Below are 23,226 nucleotides of genomic sequence, written 5' to 3'. Positions count from 1 at the left end.
AATGGGCAATGAATGCTTCAACGTGAAAATGACACAAAACACACAGCTTAAGAGGTCAAGACATGGTGAGCCAACAAAAATATCAATCTGGAGCAGCCCAGCCATTGAAGTCCCAACTTCAGTCTGATAAAAAATCTTTGGGGGAAGCAGAAGATTAGGGTGATAGCAAGGAGGCCTTCCAGCCTCAAAGACAAGATTTTTGTTCTATAAAAGCCAAGGCTCCCTTCCAGCAGATATTGAAATGAGTTATTCTCTAGCTTCAACACAGTACCTTTTACAAGCTTTATAACATATTGATATACTCTATATTGCAGCATGCTTAAATAAATAATTAAATGCAAAAAAAGAGCAAAAACTAAGAACACAGAAACCAAATTTTAGCAATCTGCCAGATCAGACCAATTAGACTTTCTTGTCTATAAGGCCTCCAGTAAGGAAAATAAAAATAAGAGGAAAGGAATAGCTGCCAACACTGCCGTTATGCTCCGTCTGTGTGGACACGGATGTAGACATAGAGGTGGTCTAATAAAAAGCAACCAAACAATTGGTGAATAGGAGCAAATCTTTCTAAACAGTGGCAACCATCAGAAGGCATCAAGGCCAACAATGAAAGGCTCACTTTCCTTTCTGTGAAGACTGAAAATCAGGCTGCTGTGAGACCTTCAGGATGAAATTAGAATAAAATTAGTGAAGAATAATGACAGCTATTTTATTTGGTAAAATAGTTTTTTTTTCTTAATTGGAGGAGTGCAAAGAAAATCTGAATTGAAAGTATTGTGGGCACTAAAAATAAATGGCAATCATTCTTTCCCACTATCATGTTTATTACCAGCATTTTTCAATTTCACTCACTCACTTGAAAAATACCTTTCTGTAGTTCAAAAGAAGTTTGGGTTGCAAACTTGAGCAAATGTGCACACTAATGATTATGAATGAAGCAGCTGGGAAGTTTCACAAAGACCTGTGTTATCATTCCAACAATGTAAATCAGATACTTCTTACAAACGAAAAAGCAAAGCAGAGAAAACCAACTAGCTAAGGGGACAAATTTCTGTATGCATGTTTATACACTTAGAGGAAGTAGGAACATTTCAAAGAGAAAAATAAGATGCAAGAAGGAAAACTGTTGAATCTGGTAAAATTTCTTATCTCATCTGGAATGGCTGCTTATGTTAGAATGTGTAATCTATTTTCCCTCTTATTTGAGTATATAGGAAAGATACCTCAGACCCGGATTGGAGGATTCCCTCAGTGAAAAAGGATTACCAGCGTTAACTGGCCACTGATATGATGGATAGTGAGAGCAACCCTTATAAAAGTCCCAAATGGTTTATTCATCTTTCGTTTCCACAGCAAGAAAACGGCAGCCTGGGAAGGAGGAAACTAAACCGTCCTGTGAAACAATTTGCTGCCTCTGATTTATCGGAGCGACATCACAAAGACTAATCAGTATTTCACAAGTAGTTCACTGATATCTTTAATTTCCTGTTGCCATGCCTCGGCCTACAAGCTTTTCCTTTAGATGATGGGCAAGAAAATGTGGAGTTAAGATCCTACTTTCGGAAAATCATAAAAGTTTGTCAAATGACTACATGTGTAAAGAAATCAATGTATCTTAAGGCATTATGCAGGTGTTTTTAATCAGGAGGAAACCTACAGACACACCCCTCAGGAAATTGCCAGCTTATCATGGTGGAGGGGTTTGTGCATCCTCAGGATCTCAGAAGCAATATTTTCTAGGCCCGTTTGTCTTTAGTAGAATCTTGAGGGGCCAGACTACATATGATTGAATATTTTCTATATAGGACCAAGGACCTAAGTAATCTCCACAACCTGTGCAACAAAACTCAATAGTACTTTAAAATCCCTATTGGCATTACAGCAGTCCAACCAGCGTTGGCAGGGACCAGCTTGTTGCATATTTCTTCTGGTATTTTAACAATTTATCTTTGGTGATAAGCTCCAAGACCATGACATTGGAAGCCTGCCTTTCCTCCACCCAAACCTTTAGATCCTTCCACAGATTCTCTATCAGATATAACTTGGGACGTTTGTTGGTAAATTAAAATACTAGTTTAAATCTAAGTATGCCAAAGGTATGAATAATGTTGGCCATAACCATATATCTAACACAGAATTACAAAAAGAAGTTGTGTCTCAGCAAAAAAACAAAAATTCTTCCACAAGAAGCAGCAATGCAATATTCCATATGTCAATTCAACCCACAGAACCGGCTCTAGAACTGTTCTAGCTCTGTGGAGCTGGGCTGAATTTTTTCATATATTGATGAAGCCTTTAGTTAGAGACAGTATGTAAGAGAAGGCTTACCTATTGCTCCCTGTCTCATTAACAAGGTGATGGAGGTGTCCCTGGTGGACGCCCTATGGTGAAGGGATAGGGTTCTCAGTGCATGCCTGTCAGGCAGTGATTCAGAGTAAACAGCCCTCCACGAGTACTTAGGTGGATTGATGCAAGATACTTCATCTGAACACTCAAATGTGCAAGTGGGGTAATTTAACACTCATCAAGGCAATCACAGTGTTACAAATGGCCCGCGACTCTGATCAAGAATGTTGTTAGCACCTGGCATTTGTTTTTCATCCATCCATCCATCCATCCATCCATCTTCTACACCTCCCCAATCCTCACTTGGTAATGGCATAGAAGGTGCATATCTCCACTGGTCAATAAGTGTTTCAATTGACCAGCCATGACCAGTGACCAGTCAGACACAAAACTGACTTTTAAACCAGAAAAGATTCACATCTTTCATATCTTCTTAAATCTTTACTGGTCTCAGAAGTCAATTCTATCACAAATAAGGATTGTATTCTCCGCTATGTACCTGCACATACGACTTTTATTTAGACATACAGGCAGACATATAAGTCTTTATACAAGTGGAATGTGGAGCTTTTCAAACGTTTGAGGAGTGTTTTTAATGTGAAATATTAATATAAAACACAAAATGACAGAATGTGATCAATGCTTCTTTTGGCTGATCAGTATCAGGGTCACTGATTAAAGGCAGAACTTTAATCTTTTCCTAATGGCAGCCATACTGCTTTAATATGAACAAAGATTTTTATGTGAGATAGTTTTAATGTCTGCGGTTTGCAGAGTGTTAGTGACAGAGCTTTATTTAAGGCTACAACTTTAGGCCCCTGTAGTTTAAACACCTGGCTATGTATAAGTGATAACCATATAAAAAAAATCATAAGAATATTTATTTCTCTGAATGAACAACAAATTGCTGGTGTTGTACGTTTTTAAACACCTCTTATTCAAAGGTTTGTAAAACATCAAACAGATGCTTTACAGAATGAAGTTCCCACCACCATGATGGTACCGCTGACTTTGTGTAGAATTGTAATATTTGGTTGACATTATTGATTGGTCACAATGCACAATCAAGGCAATGTTTCATGTCTGTATACAGTACAGACCAAAAGTTTGGACACACCTCATTCAAAGAGTTGTCTTTATTTTCATGACTATGAATATTGTAGCTTCACACTGAAGGGATCAAAACCATGAATTAACACATGTGGAATTATATACTGAACAAAAAAGTGTGAAACAACTGAAAATATGTCTTATATTCTAGGTTCTTCAAAGTAGCCACCTTTTGCTTTGATTACTGCGAAGCACACTCTTGGCATTCTGTTGATGAGCTTCAAGAGGTACTCACCTGAAATGGTTTTCTATTCACAGGTGTGCCCTGTCAGGTTTAATAAGTGGGATTTCAAGCCTTATAAATGGGGTTGGGACCATCAGTTGTGTTGTGCAGGAGGATACAGTACACAGCTGATAGTCCTACTGAATAGACTGTTAGAATTTGTATTATGGCAAGAAATAAGCAGCTAAGTAAAGAAAAACGAGTGGCCATCATTACTTTAAGAAATGAAGGTCAGTCAGTCCTAACAATTGGGAAAACTTTGAAAGTGTCCCCAAGTGCAGTCGCAAAAACCATCAAGCGCTACCAAGAGTCACCTCTGCTGCGGATGATAAGTTCATCCGAGTCACCAGCCTCAGAAATCGCAGGTTAACAGCAGCTCAGATTAGAGAACAGGTCAATGCCACACAGAGTTCTAGCAGCAGACACATCTCTAGAACAACTGTTAAGAGGAGACTGTGTCAATCAGGCCTTCATGGTAAAATAGCTGCTAGGAAACCACTGCTGAGGACAGGCAACAAGCAGAAGAGACTTGTGTGGGCTAAAGAACACAAGGAATGGACATTAGACCAGTGGAAATCAGTGCTTTGGTCTGATGAGTCCAAGTCTGAGATATTTGGTTCCAACCACCGTGTCTTTGTGCGGCGCAGAAGAGGTGAACGGATGGACTCTACATGCCTGGTTCCCACCGTGAAGCATGGAGGAGGAGGCGTGATGGTGTGGGGGTGCTTTGCTGGTGGTGCTGTTGGGGATTTATTCAAAATTGAAGGCATACTGAACCAGCATGGCTACCACAGCATCTTGAAGCGGCATGCTATTCCATCCGGTTTGCGTTTAGTTGGACCATCATTTATTTTTCAACAAGACAATGACCCCAAACACACCTCCAGGCTGTGTAAGGGCTATTTGACCAAGAAGGAGAGTGATGGGGTGTTGCGCCAGATGACCTGGCCTCCACAGTCACCGAACCTGAACCCAATCGAGATGGTCTGGGGTGAGCTGGACCGCAGAGTGAAGGCAAAAGGGCCAACAAGTGCTAAGCATCTCTGGAAACTCCTTCAAGACTGTTGGAAACCATTTCAGGTGACTAACTCTTGAAGCTCATCAACAGAATGCCAAGAGTGTGCGGAGCAGTAATCAAAGCAAAAGGTGGCTACTTTGAAGAACCTAGAATATAAGACATATTTTCAGTTGTTTCACACTTTTTTGTTCAGTATATGATTCCACATGTGTTAATTCATAGTTTTGATGCCTTCAGTGTGAAGCTACAGTATTCATAGTCATGACAATTGTTGGAATTATGATTATTGATTAATTAATCTTTATCAATAATTATAATTAAAAATCATAATTTGACAAAATTAATTTCTTAACCAAAATCCTCATTTATGAATCGAGACCAGAGATGTCTTCTGGTGTTGTAATTGTGGCTCAACACCACTGATAATTAAAACGGTTAAATACTCAGTAATAATTGATAACTATTACCAGAGATGTCACTGTTTAATCGGCCGTTTCTGCCGAAACGTGTGGAACTTCAACCTTATCTTGACTGACGAATCACTCTTGCACAAAATAAACACAGAACGCCTTCTGTTATCATCTATGTGAATATTTATTAAATCACTGCCCTGATACACTCGCTCCTCCGATTTAATAATCTTCACCTACTCAAACATGCAAAGTTCTACACAAAAGGATAAAATATCTAACTAAACAAAATAAAGCAAAACAGCAGTGGGTGCGGTGTGTATGGGATCAAACCAGCAGTTATGGCAAAAATGATAATATGACAAAGGGGTGTGGTGGTGAGGGGAAGTGGGGCGCAGCTCCAACTGTAACTCAGTTATACTCAGTCATAAAACCTCCCCCAACTCTTGAGCAGACAAAGGGTTATAAAACTTTTGGTGGCAAGCTAGCAAGCAGTAAGGTTGAAGACAAAGAACATGGGGAATTTCACCATGAGGTTATTTTAACAGTCCAGTCTCACAGCACACCTGCGCTTGCTTTCAGGTGTTCAACAACCCCGCAAAACACACACAAAGCTGGGGAGCAAAGCGGCCTCCAGACGTCAAACACGGCACATGAAAGTTTCAATAAAAAGGTTACATGCACATATCATTCAGAACACATTAGATTAAATAGCAAATCTCATCGCACTAAAACCTCCTGTACCCCGCCCAGACTTTCTAAGAAAGAAATAAAAAATAAAAGATGGGTGTTACTTGTCGTCGTCTTCCTTCTGAGCGGGGTTGAGAGAGAGAATGGGGTGGAAGTTGGAAGTTACTGTGCGTCCACTGTTAACTTCAGGAAAAGCCAATCTTCGTCCTCTGGCCTCCTTGGCGAAAGGGAAAATATGATCTGACCATCACAGTCGACTAGGATAAAACAAGGTGGCTCCTTGAAACTCCGTGGTTTTTTGGTTACGTGTTAAACTTCGATCGGCAAAGTGAAATTTCTGGCCTTCTTATTCCAGAAACCTCAGTTATGAATTCTTCGTTGGCCAACGAGAGAGAATAAATGAAATTCACGCGGGACTCTTCTCCGGGTGATGCTTCAGATGTTGGTAACCGTGTCGCGGTCTCCAGCTGAAAACAAATGGTCAAAATGGGCGCCTTCCTATATAGCGTCCTGTGACGTCAGACTTGGGGCGCCCCATCATATCAGTCGCAATGTCGGGATCTGTAGGCACGGACTGTCCTGGATACAAAATGGCCAAAAACGCCAGGAGGCCCGGTGGCGTCAAGCAATGTGCAAATGGTCCAATATTCAGCAAACAAGTGGTCCAACACAATAAAGACAACTCTTTGAATGAGAAGGTGTGTCCAAACTTTTGGTCTGTACTGTAGATCTGGACTTCCCTATTTTATTTCCTGATATGCTAGATAGGAACTCATTAAACTCAGTCTATTTAAATCATTTACTTTGTAAAAGCGTGCAGTATTCTTAGAAAAATGCAAGCACATGCTCCCACACAGCTACAGATACATTATCAAGTGACACAATATGTTTGTTAATGAGCCTCTGCTGACATGTTGGAGTGATGACAGTCTGTCAAACCTTCCTACTCACAGGGAAACAACATATTGGAGAGAGGGTGGCACCGCTGTGCATCAATATGTGAAGCTATTATGCAGAAGTAATTAAACCCATTTTTAAAAAATATATTGCCACAAATGAATGACTTGTTTTCAGTCATTCAGTCATCAGAACATGCTGATTTTCTCTCCAATGTTGGCTGACTAAAACAAAAAAACAATGTGTCCATAAATTGTCTGTGTACCATTTTGAACTTCAGACTACTCACCTGTATCATTGTGTTAAGTTTATATACTCAATAGTAGAGTTAATTTTACAACTGACAATGCTAGAAATAATGATTTAGAAAACTTTAGAGATACAAAACAGCCAGAGGGCAAAGACAGGGCAATAAGAGGGCAGAGAGAGTGAAGAAGACAGGTCTCTGCCAAATAATGATCAAAGAGAAATAGATGGTTACAAGTGGGATCCATCCCTCCCATCACTTAGACATTGCTCACACCGAAAACCCTGATGCTGTGCAGAAAAACAATTTTCCACAATGTTAACAGACATAGCCAGAGGAGCAACACAGTCTTGTTTTTTATCAACCAGAGACAAGAAAAATACGTTTTCACACGCAGAGGAGCCAAGACGTGTGTACCTCAATTACAAAAAAACAGTCATTCTACAGAAGCATAGTTTCATCAATAAATAACTACATTAATTATAATTATTATATTTCCGCATCTTTATGATTATTAATTAAGAGTCTTAACAACCAAGACAAAGGTGGCTGTTTTGGGCTTACCCTGTCAATTGAAAGTCACTGAACCAGTTTTTCATATTCTACCATACAGAAATGTGGTTGAGTTACTACAATAAATAATATCAACAAGGAAGAGATTAAACAGAATAATTTTGGTTTTACCAGGGATTATAATCAGCCATTTTTCATAAATCTACTGGCAAAATGCTGATCTAATCTGGCTATTTATCTTCATATTTCTTTAAAAATTACTTAACTATAACATAAAATTTGACTTACAATGGTGTAAATACCTTGGTATGAAATGATTTTTATAAAGCTACAAATATAAGTAAAGGGGAATGAATTGGCAATGTGAACGTACAAAATATGGCTAGGGATTGGTTTGAAGGGGCAACTGACCTATAAACATTAAATATTTGGGCTTTTATTATGTAAAAGAAATTAGGTCTTGGCCTTCGTTGCCAGAAAGGACAATTCTCTCTTAAAATCCACAAGTAATGTCATAAAAAGTGCATTTAATGTAACATAAAACAGGCACCTGCTGAGAGTTACTGTTTCAATAATGAAAACCTTTTCTGGTCGGTAGCAAACGAAACATTGATACAGTGCCACATTCCAGTAGAAAGGCCACAAGGGAAGTAATTCAGGTCCTAACAGCTTTCCCACTGATAGAAAAAGGAATAAAGACCCACTGCTGTGTTACTGCCACTTTTCCCTAATATATCGGATATGTCTTGTCACCTTTAATAGTTTGTGAGTGTTAGAAATTGTGGAGAAGGATTACAGCCTTACTGTGTTTCTATTATTTTCTTCGATACGATTTTGTACTGCCTTCAAAACTGAGTGAAATCTGCATTTCTTGCCATAAGTAGTAAAGGAGTAGGAAGGATGGCAATAGCAGCTTTTCCAGTAATGCAGGAATGCTTACTTACATCTCAGTTAATGGCTCGTTTACCTTCAGTGGCTATAATACCCACCAAGCAAACACAACAGAATCTTACTAAAATCCCAATAGACGTCGCAGTAAGGGTGGCTCAATGCTGGTTGAACTGAAACGCTTTCTGAGCATCTTAAACCTGCAAAAGTTAGAAGAATGAAAGCCATTATAATGAATGACTACAAAAACTAAAAATGTTTAATTAAGATGAGCCTTTGCATTGACTGTTCTTCATCAAACTGGCTTCCTCCTCATGTTGCCATAATTTCCTTCCTTTGAATAACTGACAACAGACGGCTGAGCTCTCACAAAGCTGTCCTACATAACTACTGCAAGGCAACTGTTGTAAGGACACCATCGACTAGGTCCAACTGTGACCTTCTCACCTCTCTGATCTTGTTTGTTTTAGGTATACAGTATAAGCAATGCCTTTAATATTATCTTAAAAATCCTAGGTTAAAACTACTGGCTACACTTTGCTTAAAAAAGATATAAAACATGGTTTTCTCTATCAAAAAATACATGCAGTTTTCCAATGTGATCCAATATTGCTTTGTAAATTGTTATTTAATATGATGAAATATGTACTAACAACAAAACAGGTCCTGTGTTCTGTGCATGTCACTCCCAGACGTCAAAGAAAACATCAGAACAGAATTATGCCAAGTGTGGTTATTAGGGTGGTATTTGCTTGTAATCTGCATCGCTGTCGAAAACCCCTCAGCTTTGTCAATAAAAACAAAAACTCTTAGAAGCGGTTCATGAAATGGACCAAGGTGGACTAAAATGGCCAGATTTGGTTTTCAAATACCAACTACATATCGGGCCAGGACTTGAAAAACTGTCACATGATCTTTAGCAACTACACATGATTGCCAAGTAGACAAACCTACAATGAGTCCAGTTGAACCAGTTAGCCTAACCATGACTCCAACACACCCTGCACCACCACGACTACAGCTGCCTCCAGCAGGACAAAATGTTTCTCCAGGCCTTGGCAGTAAACATGATCCCAGGTCCGTAATTAATAACAGCATAACGACGATCGTGTGTTGTAACTACTGAACAGATTCAGTCCTGCACTTCACTGAATGTACTTAGCTCTGTTTAAGTGCATTGCAGGATGCTTAATGTACATCACCCTGGATTTGTATGTAATCTGTATGACTGCTGTAGTAGCGTGCTACGTAACTAGATAAGGCGTTACCAGAAGAATATGGTGTTAACGAGTAGCGAACATCTGTGGAAATGTATCAAATGACATTCTTCAATAAATATATTTGGATCAGTTTATGTTCTTATGTAAAGATTATTATCCTCATCCGTGTTCGCTTCAGCCATCCATCATCAGCATTATATTCTGACTCAAACACATGCGGCTGAAGCCCTAGCAGCTGAAACTCTTATTCTGTCTGATCTTTGACGTACTAGAGTTCATCTGGGCTGCATTCCTGAGAGAAAACATCCCTCTCAGTGGATGAAGACACTTCAGAAACCTAAAAGTCCCTCATCCAGCACAGTGGACGGTGTTAATGAAAGTCAACAGCTCACCATAAAACCTGCTTTGTATCAAACACAATTATTTACTACTATTGTTACCATCTAGTGTCAGTTCTTACTACCTCCTGTGTCACCAATGATCCATCTGTTCACAATGTAACCAGAGTTTTTTTTTTTACTTGTATATTTCTGAAATCCTGCATCACAAATTCACAATTTTATATCCTGCCTTTTTATCAAAAATGTACAGTTATGGAGAAGGAACGGCAACCCTGGTTATTTGCTTAAAATTCAAACTCAGCAGACATCACAAAAACCTTTTCATGGACAGGGTCCAGAGCATTTCAGTTGTTAACAACCCAAAATGCAATGCAGCCACTTTACCTATTTGGGAAAATACACATAAACATAGTGGACATGAGGTATATCTGACGTTTTGCACAAATAGTAAACAGTAATTGGCTAATTTACAACTCCATTTCCAAAATATCCAAATAACAAGCAGCAAGGGTAACTTGATAATTCATTAAAACAATTAGTTGAGTGTTTTCTAGTTTTTCCTAAAAAAATTATTATTGATTCGGTCATCCTTTACTTGACTACCTACAATAAACTTTTCTCTGCAACAAATACGCCTTCCATGTGCAATTGCATTCAATTAAAGGCTGAACATGACATAAAAATAAAAACAAAAAAACATAATACGGTATTTATTAATAATATTAAATAATAATAATCATCATTATTAAATCTTACTTCAAAACAAAGTCTTTGTCAAACAACTCCATTCACTGACAGCTGTGGTGCTGAAAGGAACCAGGCTTACTGAATGAACTGTTTCACTGAAGGCGGTCTTGGAAGAGACTTTGCTTTGTAATTTATGAGTGGGCTGGAAGCCAGTGAGTGCTGTTCAGCAGCAGTAGACACGTGCTGTCTTTGCATTCATGGCCAACCCAGGAGGTTGGGGACATTATTTTTTCCACTCGCTCACAGTCGTGGAGAGCTTCGGTCCAGGATATCATTTGTTGATGCCAAAGCAGACTGAATTTTGCTTAAAAAGAAAGAGAAAACTAGTTAGTTTCCGTAAAATCCTGACTGAATGTCATTTTACGTGACTCGGTTTCCCTTTGAGAACAAAGGTAATCTCAAGCACACGATACAAGGAGTATTACATTAGTTATGTTTGGCAAACTGGGATATTGATGATAATAAGAGGAAATGACCAGACCCTAGACCTGGCAATAAGGAGGAGCGTAACGGTGCTGTTTTTAAGGTCTTTTTAATTAGCTCAAATTTGCATCCAATAAAATCTTTAACAGCTTCTAAAAATTCCATACGTTTTTTCATCACAACTATATGAAGAACATCTTAATTGAAATATAATCAAATTGGGTCACTGGCAACTGCTGCAAAAAAACAAACAAAAACAAAACAGAAAACCAGAGTGTTGACTCACCTGAACTACAGCGAATACAAGTTTAAAAAAGACAGAGTTGCTTTTTGTGAAAGGAAGATGGGACTCGGCTCTCCTTGTCACAAGGTGTTAACTCAAGGCCGAAATGTAGGAGGCAAGCTAATGCCCATGTATAGAGCGCACTGTGAGGCGACAACACTGACATTCCTGTCTGCACTGGTTAGATGTTTCACACAAATTATAGACATATCTTGTCAGAAAACAATGACAAAGCAATGAGGGCTTTTCTTTTATAAAGTAGTTTGGTTACTGAGGATTTTGTACAAAAAGACATTTACTCAAAGTATCTCATAAAACACCAAAGTTCTAGGTCAATATTTTAGGTGACTAAAAAGCCTGGCAAGGTTGATAGTATCACTAGATTATTACATTATCACAGTAAACCTAACTGTTTTTGTTTTCTTTCTACTGAGAGTTTTCCTGAGCTAGTGCTTCTGTGTTCAGTTGTAACTCTTTCCTGGACAAAATTTATTCACGTTTACCACTGCTTATAACTTCACCTACTCTCGTTTTTACATTTCAATAGAAAGTATGTTTAAGTATGTTTAGGTTTTTCCTGGAAAAAAATCATTCATGTCTAGTGCTGATCTAAACTTTGCCCCCTTTCTTTGTATTCCTTTCCCATAGAAAGTACTCCTGGCCAACTGTTTCCAAGTTCAGTGGTATATTCTTTTCAGACAGTGTAACTGATGGAGCCAAAGCTGCCATTAACTCTGTGTACTCTCTTTAATTCTTTCCTGTAGAAGGTGCCGTGGCCCATGCTGCTGTGTTCTTCTGGATTTTCTGCCAGTGGGACCAGCATACAGTCAAATGTAAAGTAAACACTAAGAACAGAGGAAAGGTTGACTGCATGTGGAAAATTAATACCTGTTCCTTATTATTACTTGTAAAAATGTTATAGTAATATCTACAAAACCTTTGGTACTAAGAAGAGCTACTAATAGCACCACACTAGTGTTTTATGGTTCATGATTTTCTTATTTTGGTTTATTAAACTGAACGTTTGCCATAAAGTCTGAACCAGAACTCTCCAACACATCAAACTTACCAGTTTTTACTCATTAATAATCTGAAGGTGTATACAAAGAAGGGTAGTCATGCATTAATGCTTACTTACTTTACCTTGAAAGGAAAGTGTAAATAATTCATATTCACACACAGTGAATACTAATTCATACGTATTGCACTGCACCATCATCATGGTTGATTAAGTTACATAAGGTTATGCATTTCATTACAAGCAATGTGCCTGCTATCCTGACCAGTCGGGTAATTGAATTGAAACGGAAGTTACTTTGAAAAGCTTAACGATTGATCAAAAAACCATTAAAGACAGTAATTAATGGATTGCTTTGTTTGTTGTACTGCTGTTTTGCTAAAAATACAGTGAACCAAAGGAATTGCACATGTACAAAGTTGACTTTATTAAGTAGATTTAGGGAAACAAACGTTTCAGAACAGACAATCTCATTTAGTTATTCACAAATTCCCAGAGACCTGAGGTTGAAGATGACATTTCATATTTGCCACAAGCAGAAATTTATTTATAAAGCTCATCCTTGCTGGGAAAATTGAAGGATGTGAATTAAATGTTTCTAAATGAACCAGAGTAAACTGTACGTGGTTTGCTGTAGCTGCCAGTTGTAAAATGACCGCGTGATTTGTGATCTCAGAGTCAAATTTAACCAGCTGACGAGTAAAACGAGTAAATATGTTTTATGCTACACCTACGTAAATAATCATACAGTCATACAATGAGAGCAAGCAATTTTTCTCATTAATGTATTTCATGATTGATGGGTTTGGACTACAGTCCCAGACAGAGAGTTGGCAGTAAAAGCAAAAGTAGCCTGAGTCAAAACTCATAAAGCCAACAATATGTCGACTGCTATTATTTTACCGTCCCTGCGTAACATGACAACTTCAAGGGGTTTCCTAGGTTTTATACAGATATTTTATTTAGGAACTGTGCAAAATAAACCACTGTGGCCTATCCTGTTTACATGTGTACAGAGTCTTGAAATAAAAAGCACAATCTCACATTGAAAATTTTAGAAATATCCAACCTTTAATTTGAGAACACCAAGTTAATGGGGTAAAAATGTTATGTTTAAAAATAACTTTTAACAGTTATTGGTACCCCTGCTGCCCGTACAATCCATTTGACCAACAGGACAACACATCATTTTCTCACATCACACATCAAAAAACAGAAGTATACAGTGAGACAGATCTTTGACCATTTATTTTTGCACAAACTCTCTAGATCATCTAATGTCCTGGGTCCTTTTTTTTTCAGCTCACCCCATTTTGGCCATCTGTCTTGGATCCTGGTCATGCTGAAAAGCCAAGGGGCAACCAATTTTCAATTTACTTGTAAAGGCCAACAGATTAGTATGCAAAATGTCCTGGTAGGGTGCTTTCGCACCAGGATATTCCGTGGTAATCAATCCGATTGGACGGAAAATGCTTTGATTTGACACACATTTACATTGTACTTTTAAAATCAAGCCAAACTGTCTAGAAAATAATTGTTTGGAAGCTCCATCACATCAAGCTGCCCTATATGAGCAGCAAGTTAGTATGCCAAACAATTTTAACACATAATCAAAGAATTAATGGTGAGAATTCATTTGTCTTCCAGAGAGATAAAAATGTATTTATGGATAAGGGCCAAATCCATATTAATAAATAAAATGTGACATCATTTGTCCTAGGGTGTTTGAGATAGCTGAAATGTTCAATTTTATTTGAAAGAATTGATTTATAGATGAGTGGTTAAAATTTTTTTCCTGTATATTATACATACATATGTTTTGCTATAGAGAGGCAGCGAGCCATCAGTGAGTGCAGCAGTACAGAAATAAAAATGTAGAAGGAGAGAGATCAACATACTGCTGGGGTTACATAGACACTTTAGACAATTTAAAGATTTTAAGATCAAACATATGTCCATAAATCATACACATAGGAGACATCGCTTCCTCTCTTTAGTTTGCTGGATAGTACATTTGCTTTCCCACTCAAAGCAAACCAAACCTAGGTTGACATCCAAGACCCAGGATTTCAGGCGGACCAGAGGTTGCTTGTTTGGACTGCACCAGACTGCAGATAAGCTTCCACACCTGTCCAAAGGGAGTGGACTATCTGAGGAAACAAACTTTGGCCCAATTAAGGCAGATTAAACGACCTTGAGCATGATGCTATGCACTCTAACAAAGTTCATAAGGCCTTCAGAAGATAAACCTACACCATCACAAATCCTCAACTTGTGGCCACTAACTTAACAGCAGGTATGAGATGCTGTTCCGCATGTCCGTTCTTTGTTTTCCCTAACTGGGATGTTTGTTACCTGAAAAGCTCCTTCTGAGGCTCATTTGAGCAAGCACACGGGTCCAGATGCAGTCACTCAAGAAATTAGCAAATTTTACGTAATTACATCTGTGATGGTAGGATAGAAAAGGCGTTTTCTTTAGCATCACTTCTAAGCAGTCAGTTCGCATGTAGATAACATCTACGGAGACTTGGTGACCCCAAGATGGCTGCCTTTTTGCAGTTCTTCAACAGTAAGCTATGAAGATGTTTTTCTAACTCCCTCAACGTCCTCCTCAGTGTGCATGGCGGCAAACATGGGTCCTTACCCAGCCTGACGGCCAGTGAATAACAGAAATTGACCTTTCTGTCATGTAGTATTCATACACCAAGAAACACAATTTGTTTGTGTGAGAATTAGCCGCTTCAAAAATGAATAATGAATTTATTTTAAACCTTTTCATACATTTCTAATAAGTGTGGCCGGTACTGTGTAATAGCTCCTATGCAACTGGACTTTTGGACCTAGAACTACACATTAAATCAGAAGTCTGAAAGTGGTCAGATCACCAAGTTCTCCATACTCTAAGGTAACACGGTTATAAATGTTATACTGTGTAAACAATCTTTTCTTACAAAAAAAAAAAAAAAAAGACTCACTCGTGGCAGCCAGTGAAGGTGAAAGTACAGTAAGGGTAAAAGTAGGACACATAGCAGAAATTGAAGGTGAACTCATCAAAACTGTGATTGTGTGTATACTTAAATTTCTTTGTGTTTTAATTTAAAGAATTTAGCTCTTCCACCGCTTTCAACATCTGTTCAAAAATTGGATTAAACCAGCCGGCTGCTCTGTGTTGACTTTGCTCACATTTTGACTGTTGATCGACTGGCTGTGTGTAAGAGATGTGTGTGTTGTGTTGAATAAAAGCAAACTGATGCACTCACACTTATGTGCATCTATTCACAGATGATGAAAGAGCAAAATAAATACATTAGAATTATTTAATTATAATGCTTTGCAGGAATAGTGTTTTGCTACAAGGCAAAAATAATTTCTTATTATTTTAAAAACCAAAAGTAATACAATTTCAAATGTTTATGTTGGTTCATATAAAACAGATGTTTAACAGAAGCCTTTTAGAGCTTTATTTGCAACATTTTACAATCGCAGTTTTTTCACTCAGTGTTATAGATCAGAATCTCCTAAAGCCACACGCCTACTTTAAAGACTCCTTATCTCTGTTAGGCCCTATTGACTGATGGGTTTCTAAACTCTGCGTCAGCCAAACCTGCTAAGTGTTCGGCAGAAGCAAAAATAATTTAACTGTCCCCACAGCGTAACATTAGGCTCAGCAGTTCCTGCTTGCTTCTGTGCACAGGGCCACTGTATCCAAGTTAAATTCTTGCCAAACAAGCAGAAATGTTTTCGCCAACACAAACAATAAATAACAACAAATAAAAAAAGAAAAAAACTGAATCATCTGAATGCCTTTATTTTTTTCATCGTGCTTTAGGCAAATACTTTAGTAGCATGAGATGAAGCATGCCAAATGAGTTTCCTTTAAGGTATCTGAGTAAATTGCTTGCTCTTTGTGTGCTTAAGCTTTATAAAAGCCACAGTCTATTAAATCTGAAGCTGCTCTTATTATGTACAGTAGCTAATTAAGACTGTCTTTATTCATTAAAGTTAAAGGTAATCCAGAATGTGTTTGCTTAGATAAACATCATGCTCAGAGCTAAAAGCAAACATTTGGAATCATTACTTGAATTTATTAACCATGCAACGCACTCTAGAGAGAAAAGCAGCAGGTCTTAGAAGATATTTGGAAAAAAAGAATGGGCCTCCACTACCTCATGTTATTCTTATCATTCTCATATATAAGTGTTAATGCAGCCACCCATGCTCATTATTAAAGGTGACTGGATTGCCCAGGCATGTTGCGGTAGAGTGTGATTCAATGCTCATTGCTATGGCTAACGGCACCATACTGGTTACACAGGATGAAGTTATAATGTCGAAGATACAAAGCAGAAGCTAACAAACTCCAAAAAACTAATCAGAGAAGGTGTCGGGGGCGTATGCAGAGCGAAGACGTAAAAACTCCGTTAGTAATTACATGAAGTGAGTGTCTAGCTTGTAAATGTCTAGCTTTCACTAGGGTTGTCATGGTGCAAACATTTCGGTTTTGGGACATGTTTTATACTTGGCTATTTTATATTTCATATAATTTATTATAGTCAAACAACACATATTGAGAAGCTTTGGTTTAAAAACTCTCTCTTCTGGATCTAAATGTTTTCAAAAAACCACCTGCTTATCATAAACTAACCTTTCAATGTTTTCCTACTGAAGAACCTACTTTGCTATCTATTTTTGGGTCCAACTCTTATTTTTCCTATATTCTTTTTTTTTTTACAGTCTAAGATTTGTAAAAAGTGACACACTTCCAACCATATTCTGTGACCAACTATATTTTGTTTCCATTTATTCATACATAAGATAACAACACAGTCTACCAACTAAGAGCAATAAAGTAAAACATTTAACTAGAACAAACTGTAGGGGGTTATTAGGTATATATCTTATTTTCTCCCTCAGTCGCATTGAGCACAGAGTAGCAGCAGTGCTTTTTTGTCTGCAGGCCTTATCGGACTGTGAAGCACAGAGTTATGTGCTGCTGTTTCTATTGGCAAGGCATTGAAGACTCGGCCTGCCAGCCCAGATAAACCTCCCTCTGTTCTCTCAGCAGTCTTGCAGGCTTCAGGTCTGCTGCAGGTGTCACAGAAAATGTTCCCATAGCCATTAGACTTTACCGCTCCTGGTGACACGTTGGCATCGCTGATTGGAAATAACTGAAGAAGGGGAGAAAAGTGATGATGGGAGTTGCTGCAAGGTAGACAGACCACACAGCAGGTAGACAGAATGAGTGGGGTGATTTAGACTGAGATGGCAGCCTAGCAAAAACACTATTTACATAAAAACAAACTGTATGCACCTAATTTTGTATTTTAAAATAGTTGAAACTTCCTCTCAATTAATATTTCGATTATCTTGATGTAAAATCAAATATTACTTATCTAACTGAAGTAGACCAAATTTTAAAATAAAACCGCAAACTTTAGATATAATGGGAACATTGTACTATTATATTAAATGATTAAAAACTCAACAAAGGAAATTGAAGAGACAGCAATGTTGCTGAAACCGTTGTTTCAATGTTATAAGTAGACAAAAATACCCTAAATCTTTGAAAGATTTTCAGGCATTAAACAATTGATTTTGTGAAAATATAATAAAATTTACATCATCATCCATAGATGTCTATCTAAAACTATGCTGTCCAATGAGGTTTGAGAAGAAAAAAAAAACACACATCCAGCTTCTTTCCAGTGTAAAATGCTATTGAAAATCCAATACAGGCTGTGTTGTTTATTATAAGATTACAGATTTGACTATATATATATATATATATATATATATATATAAATGTTTTCATGAATCAGGACAGTGCAATTGCCTTTTCTTGAAACAACCTAGGGTGCCATACCTATCCTGTGCTCGAAAAGGATATAATCAAATTTCAAACCTTTTTAGAGTTTTTGAAAGTGTGTAGGAATCCTGTAAAACACCTTTTCATTTTTTGGGGGGGTGTGAAATGAATGTAAAAATAAACTAGACCGCCACCTTTGTCAGTGTGAAACGACATGCCTTGTGAGACTGAGGCCAGTGGTAATGTAGACAAATAACAGCCACGCCACCTTCCTGAGCAGGGAGCAAGGTGTGGAACTGGCAGATTAGACCACCTGGTCTAACCAGACTGGAACCCTATTTATAGGACAATAATTTACGCCCCCGGCCCAGAGGCAGAGAGATGAGGACCAAAAGGGTTTTCATAGATAACAAATAAGTTGAGTGGTGTTTTTGTGTTTATTTGTTTGTAAATTGATGTATCTATACTTGACAATGTTATTAAGACACACTGACAAAAATAAATATTCTTGCACAAATTTCCTGCAAAGTGTTACACTACACTACACTTTCAATTCAGACTTCAAACTTTATAACATAAACCTAAACATTTCAGGACACAACATGTATTTGGCAAACAATAATGATCAGCCATAACGTTGTGACCACTGGTAGAGAAAATGAGCAGCTCTGTCCAATGTCTTGCACTGAAGTGCTATCCAGGGAACATCTGTTTGCTGACATTTACTTGGATGCCACTTTGACACTTAACAGCCCACCTACACATTTTCACGGACCATTTAAACTCCCCATATGGCAACAGCATTGTTGGTCGCTGCCTCCAGCAACAGTGAACCTACAAAACTTGCTGAGAATGGCAGGAAAACAAGGCTAGAACAAAACAAAGATGTTCACCTTGGCTTCAGAGAGACCAGATGCCACTCTGATGGGATCAGCTGGGATCTGTGGGAAACATGCTCAATCTACAGACTTACAGGGTTTACTTCCAGTATTTTAAATGCAACTAGCCAGCGTAATCCCCAATACCAGTTTTCGTAAAGATGTACTTTCATTTTAGCCAAATACAAATTTCTTTCTGAAAACTATAATTCAATTCAATTCAAAATTCAAAAATACTTTATTAATCCCAAAGGGAAATTAAATGTTGTTATAGCTCATATTATGAAGGTTTCTTCAAAGAGACGTTGTAGATGCTGATGGCTGTGGGCAGGAAGGATCTCCTGTAGCGCTCCGTCTTACAGCAGATCTGAAGAAGCCTCTGAATGTTGTAGGACAGTCTCATGAAGAGGATGCTCAGGGTTCTCCATAATGTTCTTCATTTTATGAAGAATCCTTCTTTCCACAATGATCTCCAGAGGTTCCAGAGGAGTCCCCAGAACAGAGCCAGCCATCTTTATCAGCTTGTTGAGCTTTTTTAAGTCCCTGGCTCTGATGCTGCTTCCCCAGCAGATGATGGTAGAAGAGATCACACTTTCCACAACAGACTTATAGAAGATATGCAGCATCTTGCTGCAAACACCAAAGGACCTAAGCTTCCTCAAGAAGTACAGTCTGCTCTGTCCCTTCTTGTAGATGTCTTCACAGTTGCATCTCCACTCTAGTCTGTTGTCCAGGTGAACACCGAGGTATTTATACTCCTCCACCACCTCCCCCTTAACTTGTAGCTTTTTAAGTTTCATTTGAGAGGTTCTATTTAATATAAATATAGAAAAGAAATAAGAACAAAACTCTTCCATGTTTTTTCTGTGAAATAAAAACCGTAGCCATGAGCTATTCTTGTGTCTTTGAGACTGAAAACCAGGTACGATACTGCTGATTCCTTTGATGAGAAAATAGGCATGTTTACATCTATTCTGAATAAAGCCTGGTGCATGTAAACACACGTCATGATCAGATTATTTAATTTTGCGCCCATATAAACGGGTGCATTCCCTTCATTAAGTTTTGTCCATGTAAACATAGCTAATGTCAACATCAATAAAAGAAACTAAATTTCCTCCTGAAGAACCTACTTTGCTGTCAGACTGTTTTATCTGTTGTAGACCCTGATTTTAGTTCATGCTTGACGCTGACAACATCACAGCCTGGCTTGTTTGAGTTGTTTGATTTGGAAGCCTGGAACTTACCTGTTGATCTCATGCCCAAGAGCGAACGTGTCCAACTTGGCATTTTGACTGAAGCATTTTCTAAGATTACACAGAAAAAATTCCATGTTAGCTGATGTAGCTCATTAAATCAGAACCATGAAACATTGATTGATTTCACTCATTGATTTAAAAAAAAACAAAAAAAAACATATGTCCCACTTATGCAGGCACTAGACACAGAGTTTTTAGGTGTTTATTTCTATTAACTTTGATGAAAGTTGTGTCGTCACAAAATTAAAACATTACATATGACTAAGGCTGCACGATATTAGGAAAACATGCATATGCTATTGTACTGGTAAATGTGGCGGCAGTGATATGACTTGAGACAAAAAACAAATAATTAAAAATTAAAAGATTGTCTAGGTAAAAATGTAATGTTTCTAAATTAACTTATTTTGTTAATGGTCTCATGTAATATTCAAATTTTGTGAGGAACTGAATTTTGGGTTTTCATAAGCTGTAAGTTATAACTATTAACATTAAAAAGAATGAAACCCTTGGAATGTATCAGTCTGTGTGTAATGAGTCAATTTAATGTAGACGTTTCACTTTCTGAACCAAATTAATGCGATAAATTAACTTTTCCCCCTCCAGTGGGCCCACCACCTGCAGGGGGAACCGTGAGGGACCGGTGCAAAGAGGATTGGGTGGCGGACGAAGGTGGAGACCTCAACGGCCCGATCCCCGGATGCTTAGGCTGGCTCTAGGGACGTGGAATGTCACCTCGCTGGGGGGGAAGGAGTCTGAGCTTGTGCGGGAGGTCGAGAGATATCGACTAGAAATAGTCGGGCTCGCCTCCACGCACAGCGTGGGCTCTGGAACCCATCTCCTTGAGAGGGGTTGGACTCTCTTCTACTCTGGAGTGGCCCACGGGGAGAGGCGGCGGGCTGGTGTGGGTTTGCTTGTTGCCCCCCAGCTCAGCCGTCTCGTGTTGGGGTTTACCCCAGTGGATGAGAGGGTTGTATCCCTGCGCCTTCGGGTTGGGGAGAGGTCTCTGACTATCATTTCAGCCTACGGGCCGAGTGGTAGTGCAGAGTACCCGGCCTTCTTGGCGTCCCTGTCGGGGGTGCTGGATAGTGCCCCTCCCGGGGACTCCATTATTCTGCTGGGGGACTTCAACGCCCACGTGGGGAACGACAGTGACACCTGGAGAGGCGTGATCGGGAGGAATGGCCTCCCCGATCTGAATCCGAGTGGTGTTTTGTTATTGGACTTCTGCGCTAGTCACGGATTGTCCATAACGAACACCATGTTCAAACATAAGGGTGTCCATCAGTGCACTTGGCACCAGGACACCCTAGGCAGGAGGTCGATGATCGACTTTGTTGTCGTATCATCAGACCTTCGGCCGCATGTTTTGGACACTCGGGTGAAGAGAGGGGCTGAGCTGTCCACTGATCATCACCTGGTGGTGAGTTGGATCCGCTGGAGGAGGAGAAAGCCGGACAGACTCGGCAGGCCCAAGCGCATAGTGAGGGTCTGCTGGGAACGCCTGGCGGAGCCCTCGGCCAGGGATGTATTCAACTCCCACCTCCGGGAGAGCTTCGACCAGATCCCGGGGGATGTTGGAGACATAGACTCAGAGTGGACCATGTTCTCTGCATCTATTGTCGATGCTGCTGCCCATAGCTGCGGCCGTAAGGTCTGCGGTGCCTGTCGTGGCGGCAATCCCAGAACCCGGTGGTGGACACCAGCAGTAAGGGATGCTGTTAAGCTGAAGAAGGAGTCCTATCGGCTGTGGTTGGCTTGTGGGACTCCTGAGGCGGCTGACGGGTACCGTGAGGCCAAGCGTGCTGCGGCCCGGGCTGTGGCAGAGGCAAAAACTCGGGCCTGGGAAGAGTTCGGTGAGGCCATGGAGAAGGACTACCGGTTGGCCTCGAAGCGATTCTGGCAAACCGTCCGACGCCTCAGGAGGAGGAAGCAGTGCTCTGCCAACACTGTTTATAGTGGGGGCGGGAGACTGCTGACCTCGACTGAGGACATTATCGGGCGGTGGAAGGAGTACTTCGAGGATCTCCTCAATCCTGCCATCACGCATTCCGTGGTGGAAACAGAGGCTGGGGACTCGGGGTTGGACTCTTTCATCACCCAGGCTGAAGTCACCGAGGTGATTAAAAAGCTCCGCGGTGGCAAGGCTTCGGGGGTGGATGAGATCCGCCCTGAGTACCTCAAGTCTCTGGATGTTGTAGGGCTGTCATGGTTGACACGCCTCTTCAACATTGCGTGGCGGTCGGGGACAGTGCCTCTGGACTGGCAGACTGGGGTGGTGGTCCCCCTTTATAAGAAGGGGGACCGGAGGGTGTGTTCCAACTACAGGGGGATCACACTCCTCAGCCTCCCTGGTAAGGCCTACGCCAGGGTATTGGAGAGGAGAGTCCGACCGATAGTCGAACTTCGACTTCAGGAGGAACAGTGTGGTTTTCGTCCCAGCCGTGGAACACTGGACCAGCTCTATACCCTCTACAGGGTGCTCGAGGGTTCATGGGAGTTTGCCCAACCGGTTCACATGTGTTTTGTGGACCTGGAGAAGGCATTCGACTGTGTCCCTCGTGATGCCCTGTGGGGGGTGCTCCAGGAGTATGGAATCGGGGGCCCTTTATTAGGGGCCATCCGGTCCCTGTACGAGCGGAGCAGGAGTTTGGTCCGCATTGCCGGCACTAAGTCGGACCTGTTCCCAGTGCATGTTGGACTCCGGCAGGGCTGCCCTTTGTCGCCGGTCCTGTTCATAACTTTTATGGACAGGATTTCTAGACGCAGCCAAGGGCCGGAGGGGGTCTGGTTTGGGGACCAGTGGATTTCGTCTCTTCTTTTTGCGGATGACGTGGTCCTGCTGGTCCCCTCTAGCCAAGACCTACAGCATGCGCTGTGGCGGTTCGCAGCCGAGTGTGAAGCGGCTG

The 23,226-nt window shown here is 40.0% G+C and overlaps 1 protein-coding gene across 10 annotated transcripts in view; it reads right to left on the bottom strand.

Moving 5' to 3' along the window:
• Positions 1 to 23,226, bottom strand: part of enox2 (ecto-NOX disulfide-thiol exchanger 2) — a 251,385-nt gene that overhangs the window by 193,343 nt on the left and 34,816 nt on the right. For 7 of the 10 annotated variants that reach the window (XM_047354593.1, XM_047354589.1, XM_047354590.1 and 4 more), the window contains exon 3: positions 20,306 to 20,365. Coding sequence is in view for 4 of the 10 variants with exons in the window: in XM_047354589.1 (XP_047210545.1) it covers positions 20,306 to 20,365 (60 nt within the window). In the remaining 6 variants the exon portion in view is untranslated. Of the gene's footprint in view, positions 1 to 10,659; positions 10,955 to 20,305; positions 20,366 to 23,226 lie in introns of all 10 variants that reach the window. The other 3 variants (XM_047354595.1, XM_047354598.1, XM_047354597.1) reach the window with 2 other exon arrangements.

This window comes from Girardinichthys multiradiatus, chromosome 23 (assembly GCF_021462225.1).
Source record: "Girardinichthys multiradiatus isolate DD_20200921_A chromosome 23, DD_fGirMul_XY1, whole genome shotgun sequence".
Taxonomy (NCBI): Eukaryota; Metazoa; Chordata; class Actinopteri; order Cyprinodontiformes; family Goodeidae; genus Girardinichthys; species Girardinichthys multiradiatus.
The sequence above is the reverse complement of the archived record's forward strand: the minus strand, read 5'-3'. Positions and strand labels throughout refer to the sequence as shown.